The sequence below is a fragment of the Mesitornis unicolor genome, unplaced genomic scaffold (genome assembly GCF_000695765.1).
Source record: "Mesitornis unicolor isolate BGI_N332 unplaced genomic scaffold, ASM69576v1 scaffold3896, whole genome shotgun sequence".
NCBI classification, from domain to species: Eukaryota; Metazoa; Chordata; class Aves; order Mesitornithiformes; family Mesitornithidae; genus Mesitornis; species Mesitornis unicolor.
Window position 1 is genome coordinate 27,355 of NW_010192831.1, and position 15,200 is coordinate 42,554.

At 39.5% G+C, this 15,200-nt stretch overlaps 1 protein-coding gene across 1 annotated transcript in view; it reads right to left on the minus strand.

Annotated features, from left to right (window-relative positions):
• Positions 1-15,200, minus strand: part of LOC104542801 (proton myo-inositol cotransporter-like) — a gene marked incomplete at its 5' end in the record, with an annotated part of 41,592 nt that overhangs the window by 16,394 nt on the left and 9,998 nt on the right. Inside the window, one exon of the mRNA XM_010187237.1 lies at positions 7,043-7,168. Within this exon, the coding sequence (XP_010185539.1) occupies positions 7,043-7,168 (126 nt within the window). The remainder of the gene's footprint in view (positions 1-7,042; positions 7,169-15,200) is intronic.

The window sequence follows — 15,200 nt, forward strand, 5'->3', positions numbered from 1 at the left end:
TGCAATACAAACGAACAGGTAGAGAAAAAACATATAAACAACGTTTCAAACTAACCAGATCCGCTTTAAAATCCTAATTTGTGCTGGGTTTCTCCAACAAATAAATTCTGGCTTCAGCATATAAATGTTTCCAGAGTCAGAATACATTTACTTCATAACAGGACTGACTAGGAGTATATGATGTCCTTCCTTTCAAGCATCCAGAATTTGCCGCTGGTTGCGTAGATATAATGAGTTAGATCTATTAATAGTAATTCCTAAGTAATTACCCTAAAGGAACGTAAATAGTTTCAGTTTAGGTTATTAAGTTGGTCTGCTCATTATTTTAGGCCTAAAATGCAGATAACATATACAAAGGACCTCAATTGTTCAGGCATTAGATTCAGTCAAAAATAAAATGATACAAAATGGGTTTTCTTTCCCTTGAAAATGAGTATGAAGAAATTGTATCTTCTGTTTACGTTACAACAAAATTCCATCCTCAATTTAAATTATTTAAGTCCATATCTAGAATTTTACCACATCTTAAAATGGTTAAATAGATCATGGTTATCTGATCCACCATGTAATGATTTCCTTTTAAAAGAACTTAAAAACCTTCAGCCTCAAAGATTTAAGCGAGAAGACTGGCTGAAAGGATCGGTACATTAAAATTGCACTTATTTTGCTACCTACTCCCGCATCACCAAGAACACAGGCTTCATCTCTGAGGATACAATATTCTGTAGCACTTTTCTATTCTTCCTATTTGCTCTTACCAGCTAGCAGAGATAACATTAAAATATGCACACAAGATTTCTTAAGTTCCTCTTCTACCTCCCCAGCTCTCCAGAATCACACAGGTATTTGCAACAGTTAGACAGAGATTGCAGTGTCTAATATCCTCCTCCCAGAAAAGACACTGTGCCTTAGATTTCAGGCTGACGAAGTCTGTAATCAGCATCAGATCTTTTTTTTATTTCTGTTTTTGCATACTTCACTATAGTGCATTAGATATCATTACGCTGAAGTATGTACTCGTAATCAAATAGGACAAATAGCATTGTGTCCTGCCCCTCAGCTACTCCAGGTTTCCAACCTTACTGGAAATAGGGAACTTAATCAGTACTGAATTATAATTGAAACAGCAAATATTTGGGTTTTCTTTCCTAAATTATGTCAGAGCGGACAGGGCAGATGTGTATTCTAGTTCCTACTTCAGTGATTAATATTTCAATGTAGTAAATATTTACCATATTGTTCAGAAAGAAATTTCCCTAAAGACTACTGGTTATAATCACAGCTCTTCTGGGTGCTGCTGGTACATATGCAGATGTAAATATTCTTTAGATCCTCTACTTTCCTGAATTATTTACTCCCTCTTCTACATTTCTACTTCACAAATGGGAGAACCATTATCTTATATATAACCTCCATCTACAGATCTGAAGACCTACTAAGAGAAACAGTAGTTTCTCCTCTCATTGCTGCTCAACTTAGAAGCACTTTTCAATGCAGGTCCTTGTAGAAAGAATCCAAATCATTATTTCAGCACTAAAATCTTGTACCAGTGCTTCCTGCCTGACTAAACAAGCTATGTCTACTCACGGACAGAAAAGTACTTCATTCCTGGAAGGAAAGGTCTGTACTGAAAACAGATTCCCAGTCTTTAAATGTGTGAATACACACATACATTTTTTGGCATTAGTAAAGCAGTCACAGCAACTTTTACAAATGTACTTGTCACATTGCAAAAGCATGAAGACAGTGACTAGCAAAACAAGTGTAATGAATGTATTTACGTCTGTCTGTACTTGCAAGTGGCAAAAGGAACCTGACATTTCTAGATGAATCTGATGTTGCATTAGAGTGCAAGAAAAGGTATTCTAATCATATTAACACCCTCATCTGCTATGCATTAGACAACGGTCAGCACTGTATGGATGTAAAGCTCCCTAGAACACTCCCGAGGCTGTGACAGGCACTGGCACATCCCCCTCGGACATAAACCAGGCTGCTGTCTGAGAATCCAGCTAATGAACTCTTACGGGTTTTTTTTTCAACTACTAGAATCTAGTTAGCGTCCAGGCTTCAATTCTGAGGTTGTTGGGCACATTCCTGTGTTAGAAACTCTCCTGAGACTGGGAAGCAGCATCTGACTGCCTGCCTGACCTGCTTCCTCACATGGCCTGGGTACTTCAAACCAAATTTTCCCCAGAGCAGGTTTCTGAGATACAGTCAAACTCCTCAGCAAGCAACAGGCACATAGCAACACGTAACAGCACTGCTGAGCATCTGTAAACATGCCATTAATTTTACATGGAAGGAAGGAGCTCAGGAGACCACTGACCAGAGGAAAATGAAGAGCTTCCCAAATGCAGAGCTCTCCTTTCACTTGCCTTTGCACTGACTGCCCTTCAAGAGGGGAATGCTTCTTTATAGTTACAAAAGCAGGATTCTCCATGAAGCATTAAACTCCTGTGGCAGGGAGATGTTCCTCTAAGTTAATAAAAATTGTTGAAGAAAGCAAATCACTCAGCTCCTCTCCCTTTATAGATTTCTGTTCCCAATCATGCTCCTTCAGGGACTGTGGAGACCTGCCAGCTAATTTTGTGGACAGGATGGCATCTAGGCTTGCCTCTGATCTGCAGATGATGTTATTATTTCTTTATAATTGTTTACTGTATAAGGTCAACATGGTTCTCTCCAGAGGGAGACTGCTTAAGAGTCACTCAAGAGAGCCTTTTAGCTCACAGCTGTGGGCCTGCTGTGGTCTTGACAACACATTCATGTCAAGGTTAATGTCATGTCAAGGCACTATTAGTACCTCCTTTCCTTGCGTGGTTATTATTTCAACTGTAAGAATATTAATGCAATTTAAAGTTACTTCTAGAGCATACTTGGCTGGCCTTTAGGGTTATTGCAATTACACGGACAGAAGGCTTCCGAGAGTACTGTGGGAGTAATTGCAATTGTGGGGGAAAAACTACATTTCGATTTGTGCTCTGAAAGCAATCTCCTCCACATTCAGTCCTAGCTGAGAGATGGACTCTGCCCGTGACCTCTGCTGTGCCGCCTGAGCTTCATATTGGAACTTTCCCTTTGCATTCCCCCCTGTAAAAGCAAGATAATGCTTTTTATCAACTTTGTGGGGATTTTATAATTCGATGCTCATGAAGAGAACATACCTGCGAGCCTTTCTGTGCTACTGCTAAATGCAAAACTTTCCTAAATCTTGGAGAAGAGTCCCAACACAGAACCCAGAACATCACACAGAGAGAAGACATAGCTCTTTTTTTTCAGTACAAAGTGAATAATTTAAGAATATTCTTGCTCAGTGTCTTGAAACCAGTCATTATATATCCCTGGGCAGAACTGGAGGCAACAAGGTTCGCACGTCAGCAGTTGTTTTGTTAACGGGTTCAGTAGTACCAAGGGCTGCAAAGCACCTGACTGTGCTGGTGCCCTGGGCAAGATGCTCCTCTGTGTTATCCAATAGCAGAGTCAGGCTTATGTAACTGATTAAATAAATATAAAATCCCCATTCTTTGTCTCACATTTATGATCCTACAAGTGTACGTGTTGCGCATTATCTGTGCTGCTTCAAGGCCTGACTTGGACGTGGTCAGATTTATTCTTACGCGGTCTCCCTCCCCCAGGGCCACTGCTGACCACAGAGCTCCCTATATTCAAAAGAACCAAAATGCTATATTCTTCTTGAAAAACATTTGGATGCTCTAATTGTCTCCCCCGGTTTCTATGACAACCACAGCAACACAAACAGCCTTGCTGTCAGCCGCAGGAGACTGAAATCTCTGCTCTCTTACATCCCCTCCCCAGAACTTCTCAATGCAGAACACACCGTCATGGAATAAATACAGTTAACAATAAAAGTGGAGATGGTGCCTAGTACACCAGGCTGCACTGGGGAAACTTCTTGCAAATAAAAATACATTACAATATTTTACGATAACAGCCAAAACATTGCCTGCTACGTCAGTGTTATCAAAGTACCTTGGGATCAACTGTGAAGAACACTGCAAAGCTATAAATACATAAAAAGGAGTGTTTTGTATGTCAGCTTGCGTGGCTGCAGAGAGCTTTAAAAAAACACGACAAGGTCTCCTCTGTTGGTGCCTCTAAGCACCCCTCACCTTGCTAGGAGATTACACAACAGGAACAGATAAGCCCCTGAGCGAATGTCAGGATGGCTGGGGTTAAGACGGCTGCAGAGCTCTGTGGCTGTGTGCACATCGTGTGATGTGACTGTAGGCACCTCTCCATGGCTGCAGCTTCCAGCTCTCCAGCAGGAAACTCATAAACAAGATGTGACCGCAGCAGCAGTGAAACGCTCTGCATGGCACCTCAGTTCGAGCTCAGCAGAAGCCATTTCTCTGAACTTCCTGCATCAGGCTTGGCCAGAGCTGCTGCTTTTGCTAAGACTCGGGCAAACCGAAGTTCAATGAATCCTAAAGAAAAAGCTCAGGTCTTCCTTCTTTCCTGAGCAAAATGAATGGCAAAATAAATTGGCCATATGAGGCCAAGGTAACTGGAGGTTTTAAGCCATTTAAACCCATTGAACCAATACTGGATGGCATGACGCCATCAGAATACGCAGGAGTTACAAAGAGGCTGCATCTGATAATTACAGTTATCAGTTGTCCGTGGATCACAGAATCACCTTTCAAATTATTAAACCAGTTTCTGAGCATAAAAATGCCATGTATTTTTAAAATAATTGCCACTGTATATCTAGCTTTTGACAAAGTAACTTTGTGCAATTTCAAGCATCAGCAAGGACGTAATTTCTCTACCTGTGCTGTTTGTCTGAGGCACTTGTTCTCCCCATGCTGCCAGGAAGACACAAGATGATCCCCACAGCTCTGAGACACAACTGGGGATGTAACTGCACCGCCTGCACTGCAGCAACTCTCTCACTTGGAGAGAAAATCCTATGACTTTGGGTGAGCAATTTTGCTGTAAAGCAGACTCAGGATTTGAGGAAGGAGAGTTGGGAGGATATGTGAATGTGTACTCTTGGAAGCCAAAATCTATGGGGATTCCTTCTGGACCAGTATGCAGAAATACACATCTGTGAGGAGGAGGAAGAGGTGCCCGTTCCACAGGGCCTGGAAGGCACAGAAGCTGCCACCTGACATTTCACAACTTGAAGGACTGGATTTTAGAAAAGTGCCTGATTACACAAGACCAGGTGGAGACAAGATTAGAAATTTATGAAATAAACACTAAAAATGGGGATGAACACACAATCTTTGGAAAAAGAAATGTGGCTATTTCATTGGTTTTCCTTCTTAAGGCAGGATTTTCACTCTAGTGACTATCAATATAACAAATTGAAAATTATTTTGCTTTCTCTTGAAAGATTTTGAACAGGTTCCTTATGCTATGGAATTATTGCACAATATAGAAATACTGTATTTTGCAATATGGGAAGGAAATATTTTGTCTTTCCTATCTAATTTGCTCTAATAGGCTGTACAGCAAGGAGTCCTACGTGAGAGTCAATCACAAATATAAAAGGGTTACTGATGCCCACACTTACTACATTATACAATAATGCCCCCTAAAAATAGTTTGATTTTATCTATCAACTATTTGTAACAAGTCTGTTTCCATTTATGTTTTCCTGCGTGCCAGTACGATTTTGCTAACTACAGACACGGTACTTAAAACTACAGTATACATGAAATGAATGTTGACTGGGAATACAAAGAGAGATCTGTTACCTTACAAATATGAGTGTAAGGGTCCAAGTGCTGGTGAGCACATCAGGATATTAGGTAACACACAAGGTATGTTGTATATGCCACTGAAGACAGTCACAGAACAAGCAAGAGGATGACATTTTGTATTTTCACAGTTATTTATTAATAAACAGCAAGAGCTCCAAAATGATCACAGTGCTTTTAAATTAGGATTATAAGGAATGTAAGCTACCATTTTCTGCATCTGGAATGAATTACAAGGCATAACATACTAACAGTACTGAAATAAAAATACGGGCAATTTTAGAGTAATTTTAAATTAATGATTTTACACTTCGTAGATACTTGCATACCTTCCAACCTTGTGCAATATGACTCGCTGTCACTAAAGCACTTGGTTGTAACTTTTGAGAAATATACATGAAAGCTGAAAGGAAAAAAGCCCTACGACACAAACCTTTGCATATTTCCCAAGGATGTTTATGGTGTGTGGGTGGCACAGATGAGTTATGGCAAGGAGGTTTTATCAGCAGCAATTACACATTTTATCAGCAGTAACTATATAATTCCCCAGTGGCACTGAGCCATTCTAAACTCTAATTGAAGCCCTGATCATTATTAAAGTATTGATAAAGCCCTTACAGGACATTCTTCCAACTAACTCATAAAGCCGTTCCTTAAGAACAGCCAATACTTAAAAAACCTTGAAGATTGTTGTGACTTCACAGGGAATCTTTGTGCCGCTGAAGAAAAAGATGTATTGTGATGTATTGTGCAGTTGCATTGGGACTTCTCTATGAACATGCACGTTTTCACACCCCAAGAGCAATGTATGGCATGACAACACTTTGAAGTGCAGGAACACAGAAGTGTGGCCACAAACCATGCTTTTGACAACCTGAGCTTTTCCAATTTTTATCTTTTTAGATTATTCAGCTGACAAACTTGGTTTCTTTAGTAGGCTAATATTAGAAGTGTGGTTTAATTAAAACATTTTAAAAGAAAATTAATTCAGAGGGCTTTAAGTGTATGCGTAGGGAATATGTCCCTCAACTGAATGAAGACATCAGGGAAAAGTGATTTTTGTGCTTCCTAGTGTACTTTTGCCATACTTTCTAAGTGGAAGACTACAGCGAACTGGCTGCACACATCTGGGTCAAGGTTTATTTGGAATGGTTGTTAGAATGAAAGCGCCTATTTTTGAAAATGACAAGTTATTTTTTTTCTTCCAGAAAATCCTGAGAGTAACATTTTATGTAAAAGCAGAAGTGTTCCCAATAGCATAAAGTACACCTTTAGTAGAGCACAAGACCAGAAAATCTTGAAAAGTGACATACCTGCCCCACGCTGCTTTCATTGTAGAATCCTTATCAACAGGAATGCAAGACGACTCAACAACACCTGACATATTCAATTTGTAGCAGAGACCACAGTCTGGATCTAACATACATCCATTACAATAACTGGAAGACAAAGAAATACATACTTAAGCAACACTTCATTCATTTCTACATGTCAAAAACAACAGCATCTCCTAATCAATCTTGGGATACACATAGTTAAGTTGTCAGTATTGGAGACAAGATAACAGAAACTGCCCAAAAACTAATATGGATTGCCTTCGTCTTCTTCTGTACCATATTTTGGTGGCCCAGTTGCAAATCTCCCTGTGACACCTGATTAGGCTGTAGGAGTGAATGGAATTAATTTTAATTAAAAAAAGACAGATTGGGGTTGAAAAGGAAGACTCATACATCATACCTGATAACCGAAATAGGATTTGGGCACAAACGGATGTGGGAGTCACTCTGAGATCATGATATCATGTGTCTCCATGTGGAAACTGTGTCTGAGTTCCCGTTATATTTGATAGACAGAGTCAATAAGTCAATGAACCCAATTCACATGCAGGCATCTAGTGCCAAAAATATCCTACCTGTGTTGTAGTCACGAGAAAATTCTGGCTGATTAAAGTAGGTATTTGTTTCAGCTGTAGAGTTAAAAGAATACTTTGACGTCTACAAAGTTAAGAAGGGACTGCGGGATATGCGTATACAGGTGCTTGGAAAGGGTATAAGAAGAATAGGCCTTAACTTTTCTTTCTCTATGTCAAAATCACATAGGGGTAATTCAATGTCTTATATGGCGTGATAGTGGGGAACTAATCAAGATAAAGGGCAAATGAAAAGGTGATCATGTTATGCATGCTCATATGATTTTGCTTTGTTAGAAAATGCATAAATAGGCTGTGAAAATGTATGAGCATCAGAGCACAACTAGAGGAGCTACCCTCTGTGTTCCCCAGTGCTGCAATAAAGAAGTGCCTGCTTATCCGCAAACTGCATAGATAAGTTTTTCTCATTGTGATTGAAACCTCGTTAACACCTGCCCTTCACCTGCCACCGCAGAGTGTGCAGTGCTCTCACAGTGAGCATCACACTTGCCAGCTCCATACAGGTATCTTCATTTTCCTTGGTAGTCTCAAAGACCAAGAGATGCTTATGTTTAGGCAAAGTTTCCTTGGTGCAACCATGCAAGTTGCACAAGTGACGAGACAGTAAAACTGTTCTCCAGACTTCGCTGACGACATGCCCACAGACTACTGAGAGCCCAAGCGCCACCAAGTGCCCTACAGATACTTCACTTAGGTGATCGTCTAAAACCTGCCCCCGAGAACAATCTGAGTGAGATTTGGGCATATGAGCTATACAAGTTTTCCAAAACCCTTCATGTAGTGCAGGTTATCTGAAAGCTTCTGGCACAAGCTTTCCAGATCTTGCAAATGCTCAAGACCACTGCTACTGTGGTTACTCAGGTGCTTATCTCTCCCAGAAGCCATCTCGGACTCAGAGATACACTCTCACCAGTAAAGCCTCTGATATATTCTAAGGAATAATTTTAGGAGCTGAAAACAGGAGAATGAGAAACTGTAAAACATGGAGTAAGTCTGGAAAATTTAAATTAATATTAAACTTTGAAATGTACCAGCTGGAAATGTGTAATTAAGGTGACCAAAATAGCTTCAACATATATTTCTTCAACAACAAAACCAAGGGAATAATTCTTTCTGAGTGTGCACCTTTATCAAAACAATGACTTAGTGAATGAAGAAATAACCCACTTAAACTACTATATCATTATAAGAAAAAGTAAAGGTGTATAACAAAGTCCCAAGAAACTAAATCAGTAAAGCAGATTATATGGATTTAAAAAGTCTAAAAGTACATGCTTAAAATCTAGTCATTCCAACTTTTCTTACTATGATGCTTCTAAAAGAGTTATAATAAGATCAATTAGTATGGTAGTTGGCAAAAAAGAGGACTGGGAAAGTGTTAAAAACAATGTATTCATTTGCATTTTCCTGCTTCTCCCAAGTTTCAGAAATTTGTGCTCTTTTTTGTTGTGTTCTTTCAAAATTACTGAATTACTGCAGAATTTCCATTGTCTACTTTTTAGTAAATAAATTTATTTTAAGTAGACCTTCATCTTGCTTAACTAATAGGCCAAATTCAGGTTTGAACAGCTTTTTTTAGTATTAGGAAAGCTGCATTAAATCAGCTTTTAACAGAGATGTAAGTTGCAAAAAACCATTTTTTTCAGTGCAGATGAAACTAAACTTTCAGGTAGATGTCAATCATATATTATCTAACTGTAGTAAACATTTCTTCTCTTGCAAAGATAAACAAGAAAATTGTAACTCCGCAATTATCAATTATGAAAGGAAAGGACAATTCCGATATTACATTAGCAAGACAGTTACATTTTTTAATCATTATTAGGACAGCAATAGGCAGTAAGCAAAACAGCTGACAGGAACAGAAGACTGCAGATGAATAAGAATATTTTTATAACATTTTTTTCCATATGTAATAATAATATTAAAAATAACTAAAAAATTATAGTATCTTCTAGTGAAAAGAAACCTATGACATCAAACAGGATGCTGTATATGATTTTCAAATTGCAGAACACCTTCCGCTCAAATTATGTTGTATATCAAAGTACCTGTTAAGAACATGAATTTCTAAAAAGACCAAGAATGCTAGCACGTCCCACACGGCATCCTGGCATAGAAAGCAGCCGTTTCCAAATACTACGTGCTATCAAGTGCAACAGCAGATTTTTAAGTCAACTATCACAGAATCACAGAATCACAGAACATTAGGGATTGGAAGGGACCTCAAAAGATCATCTAGTCCAATCCCCCTGCCGGAGCAGGAACACCTAGATGAGGTTGCACAGGAAGGCGTCCAGGCGGGTTTTGAATGTCTCCAGAGAAGGAGACTCCACAACCTCTCTGGGCAGCCTGTTCCAGTGCTCTGTCACCCTCACTGAGAAGAAGTTTCTTCTCAAATTGAAGTGGAACCTCCTGTGTTCCAGCTTGTGTCCATTACCCCTTGTCCTGTCATTGTTTGTCACCGAGAAGAGCCTGGCTCCATCCTCGTGACACTCACCCTTTAAATATTTATAAACATGAATGAGGTCTCCCCTCAGTCTCCTCTTCTGCAAACTAAAGAGACCCAGCTCCCTCAGCCGCTCCTCATAAGGGAGATGCTCCACTCCCTTAATCCTCTTTGTAGCCCTACGCTGGACTCTCTCCAGCAGTTCCCTGTCCTTCTTGAACTGAGGGGCAAATTATATTCAATGTGAACACCATATGCAAAATGTAACACAATAAAGTGGTTTTTAGGCAACAATTCTCTTTGGAAAATTTCAAGATTCAAGGTTTCTCTAGATTAATTCTTTTTAGGTTTTACTTCAAGACGAAATGTGGTGAAGTACCCAACACCAGCCAGAACATCAGCATGACACAGGAATGCAGAGGAACGACAATTAGATACTGCAGTGAGTGTCACCTTTATGGTGTTGCCAGCAGAGGACAGGACGGTGCCTGGACGTCCCATCGTTTCCCTCCATGTCCTCCCAAAAATCGATGCACGAGACGAACAACAGAACTGAACTGTGCATCGTCTGTTCTGTCCTATGGGGCCCACTCTACAGACAACTCCACATAACCTCATATGGTGTTGGGTATCAGTAACGAGTCAACTGGGAAGCAGAAGGTAACTTATTTATTCCTCCTACCCCATCCAGGAGCCCAGAAAAAAACTGAAGAAATTTGATTATTGATTGTGGAGTCTGTCTACACGGCTGTTAGCTCAGCTGCTCCTCGGGCTTTATTGGGTATGCACAACTGCGTCCTCCAGTTGGCATTCAGCATAATAAAGGCTGCTGGATTTCATGTCATGCCAAATGTCAGAGGTTATACTTACTCATAACAGTCTAAATAATTTAAAATTATTATTTTCCATAGCTTTTCTGAAGCTTGTATTTTAGGTTGAAAAGTTAAATAACAAATATTTTAAAACTTTTTACCTTTGGGTTATGATTTTCTGCCATTAGTTACATAGTGAGTTCATACAATCAGGCTTTGACTTCAGGTTTTAAAGACAAGACCAATTTATGTCAGAGGAAACCCAGAAATTCAATATACAAGACATAAAGCCCTTTCAAATCTAACTCCCAGCAGACTTAAGGTAGGTGGTTGCTGTTCTGACCGTCTAGTGTTCTTCTGTGCCCCATTTTATCACTGATATAAAATTTTTATGTTGGCTTTAATGAGGCAGATAGTCATTGCTTTTTCCAAGATGAAGACGGATGTTTTTTCCTCCAAATTCAAACATATACACATTACAACTGTTTCATAACACAGTAAAGAAATCTCTATCTGTTAGTAAAGACTAATAATCACTGAAGATGAAAAAAGGAAGATTTTTTTTTTTAAAGAAGCAATTTAAAAGCAACAACAACAAAAAATATGTGCTAAGGCTGTTTACTCTAAATTTCTCTCTCAAAAAATGGAAATAAAATATATACTGCTTTCAGGTTTACACTCTTCACTATAGCCCCATTACGATTTGCTCAACAAAAATATTTAAACAATTTGAAATTGAGCACATATGCTTACATACATGTTCATAATGATGTAAATAAATTAGGACACAAAATATACCAGGAAAATAAATGCCCAATATAATACTTATTGACACATAACTATCTACTGCAGATCTTCTTCCTGTCCTCAAATGTGCCTCCTTATCAGCCCTACCCAGATATATCCAAATATATGTCAGAGTATGAATCTATAAAAATACTGATACTTATTCAAATCTATACCACAGATCAATTATGGCTTTGAAAGCTCTATACCAGAACAACTCAGCATGTCCATGTAGGAATGGAAATTTGCATCCAATTATAAATGGGAAATGTGTTTCCTGTACTTTTATAATGAAATATTTATATCTGTGCTAAGGTTATGAGCTAGTGTCTTGGAAACAGGTTCCTTTAATGAAGAGCCAGGTGAAAATTCAAAGGCAGGATGGGTCTCAATCAGAGACTGACAACTCACCAAGACTAAAATACCTGAGAGATTATTTGATTTTGATGAAACCAGGCAGCATTACAGCAGAAAGGTTTTACAACGTGCCTAGTTCCCTCCCTCCTTACCAGCAGGACTCCTAGGCAACCCAACAAGAAGGCAAGCTTCTAGATTTCAGATGCCTCAGCCGATGTAGCAGAATAATGATGACCAAGAACATGAGGCTCCAGAAGTCCAGAGATGCCCAGACTCTTTGTAGCTCAGTGGCATGAAGTCTACAAAACAAAAGTCTCAGTAGCTTGGCCTGTCAGTTTATTTGGAACTGCCATGGAATGGTATTTTGGGGTTCCTGCTTTATTGTCAGAACACATTTACTAACAAGCGGAAGGACCATTAGGAGACTAGATATCCCTAAACCTGCAATTCCTAACTCTGATTCCATCAGCTCCATCAAGGTTTCCATGCTCTTATGTCCTCTTCATCTGACCAAATGGGAATATCTGATATCTAGAAAGTCTGACAGCACTAGCGTCAAGGTCCCTTGGTAGTAATTTCTTGCCAGCCTGAGCACCACCAGCTTTCAGGATGCTCTGCTCTGGAGCAGCCTGCCCAGTTAACTGCTCCTGATCCCAAGGAGGTTCATCTCACAGGTTGATCCCAAAGGTCACAATTCCTTCCTCTTTCATAAAGAAGTTAAAGTATGTAGATTAATTAGTAAATGGCCAGCTGTGCACAGTTTTATTGATACCAGAATTACTGAGTTTTTTTTAATTAACAGTCTAGTTTACTAGCCTCTAGTGCAGACTCTAAAAAGACTCAACAAAATCTCTGACCTGCTGAAGTGCCACTCCAGATGCCAATGAAAAGTTCACAATTGCTTCTTTCCATTGCTTAGACTACTCCATACTTACATTTGGTTTGTCATTATATTTTTTGCTTTAAATTTGTAGAGTGACCTTGTAAGTAATGACTTTTCTACAATTCTCAGCAGTCTCTTAATTTGAGCTGCAAATGGTACCTTGCCACTTTTAGTTGAGTGATTTATCAGTAAAAGACCTTTGCCCGGTGCCCTTGCTCTGCAAGTGCTGTTTCTCTTTTTGTCAGATTAATTTGTCTTTTTTAAGCAGAACCTCAATTTTGGAATTGTTAATTTCAAAACATTTCATCAATTTTCACTTTTGATACACTTTAAGGAACTTTCAAATTTGCTTTCCATATTTCATTATCCAATTAAAAAACTATACTAATATATGTTACTAACATCCACTTACAGAAATATAAACTGAGCTTGAGAACACACTATGGACTGTTTAGTTCTTTTCCAGAATGTAACACCTGATTTCATAACATTCTACTACATGGGTAGCATGAAGAGCCTCTCAGAGTATCAAAATGTTCACAAATATGGACGTTTCTTGGGGATGGACCCACTGCTCCTGCTCTGCATGATGCAGGTATTCATATTCCTGAACAAGGTTTTCCTTATAGAGCTGTAAAAGAAACAAAAAATCCACCTCAGGCTGGAAAGGCTCAATGTAGGGATAGGAGGGTCTTGCAATTTCTACTGAGGATTAGCATTTACCACCCAAAGACAACATAAGCTGCAAATTGCCACAGGCTGGAAAGGAATGACACTTTGTGCTGCTTTCTACTATTTCCAGCTTGCTGTTGGCGACACTGGAGACACTATCCTAGGTCAGGTTGACCTTTCATCCTATCAGGTATGCCCTCAGGTTTACTCTTTGCTCTCGGGATTGGTTATGCACACAATCCTCTACTTCCCTTAGTGTTGCTTTCCAGCTCCTTACGGAAAAACAAGACTGAAATGAAACTTTCCTTGCTCCTGTGCTTGTATTCTACCTACAATCAGAATGCCTCTTCCTCCAGTCCCACCTGAAAGAAAACGGCCAAGACAGCTGAGCTGAGCACCACCAGTCAGAGCAGGCCTACCCAACTGGACTCAACAAGGGACATAGGCAACTGAATAATCCAAACAAGAAAAACAACCAGGATGTTTAACTCAACAAAAGTATAAGGACTTTTGGACAAACATTGCAGTAAATTTATCAGCTCTGTTGACACGTGAGGACATCGGTGCACTTAGCTTTCAGCCAGCTACACAATTAAAGAGCTTAGGGTTTCTGTGCTAAATGGCTTATTTTGATACAGCAACTCATTTCAATTAGGTACTAGGACCTTGTTTAAAACTGCCTGATGCTTGTGTCTGAGGTCTTCTGCCATTTACACATGCTTCACTGCACATCAGGCATGAAATGAAGCACTTCGTTATACTTCTGTTATGATTCCTGTGTTGCTTCCAAAACTAACCATTATATATATTATATATTATCCCCATAATATAGGGGATGCTTTAAGTAGTTAAAATGTGTGGCAGCTGCACGTTACCACTCCAAGCTCTCCTACCTCAGACACAGAAAATACAGTAAGTATTTAACACAGAATGAGAAAAACCCACTTGGACTGCAAAAGCACTTTCCTGCAGTAACAGGAGACCAAACAACAGAAGTTTATTTCCTGAGATCTACTGGCAGTCTGTTAGGCAACACTTGCCTAACAACTCAGTGATGTTCGTAAAGTAAAGCTACCATTTATAATCACAATACTTGTACGCTATCTGCAGTTCTGTAATTTACCATGCAGCTATTCCAACAGATCTAAATCACAGTTACATTCAAGTATGATCAACTCCTCCTCAAGTCAGATTCCTCCTCCTACTAGTCCATGGAGACTGGTCTTCAGTGACTCCTTCCCAGGTGTTCCAGACCAGTACCAAATCCTTAACCTTCTTGATATGCCAGCCACATTAGTTCTCTTCAAACCTTCCTTAAACTCTCTCTTCCAAAGACTCACATGCCCCAACTAAGCAACAGAATTTATACAAACTCAGAGCAACCATTTTCAGCTTTTTGGCGTTTGCTACTTCTGCTTTAGATCCAAAGAGGACACCAATGCCTCATCCACTTTTCCTACCTATCATAGGCCTATAAAGGAAACTACTCTCTACAGACCTTGCTTTGCTTAAGTCCTCAGATCACCACAGCTACACCACTGCTGCTATAGGCACCTTGTCAGCAGCCTGTGCTGGAATGCCG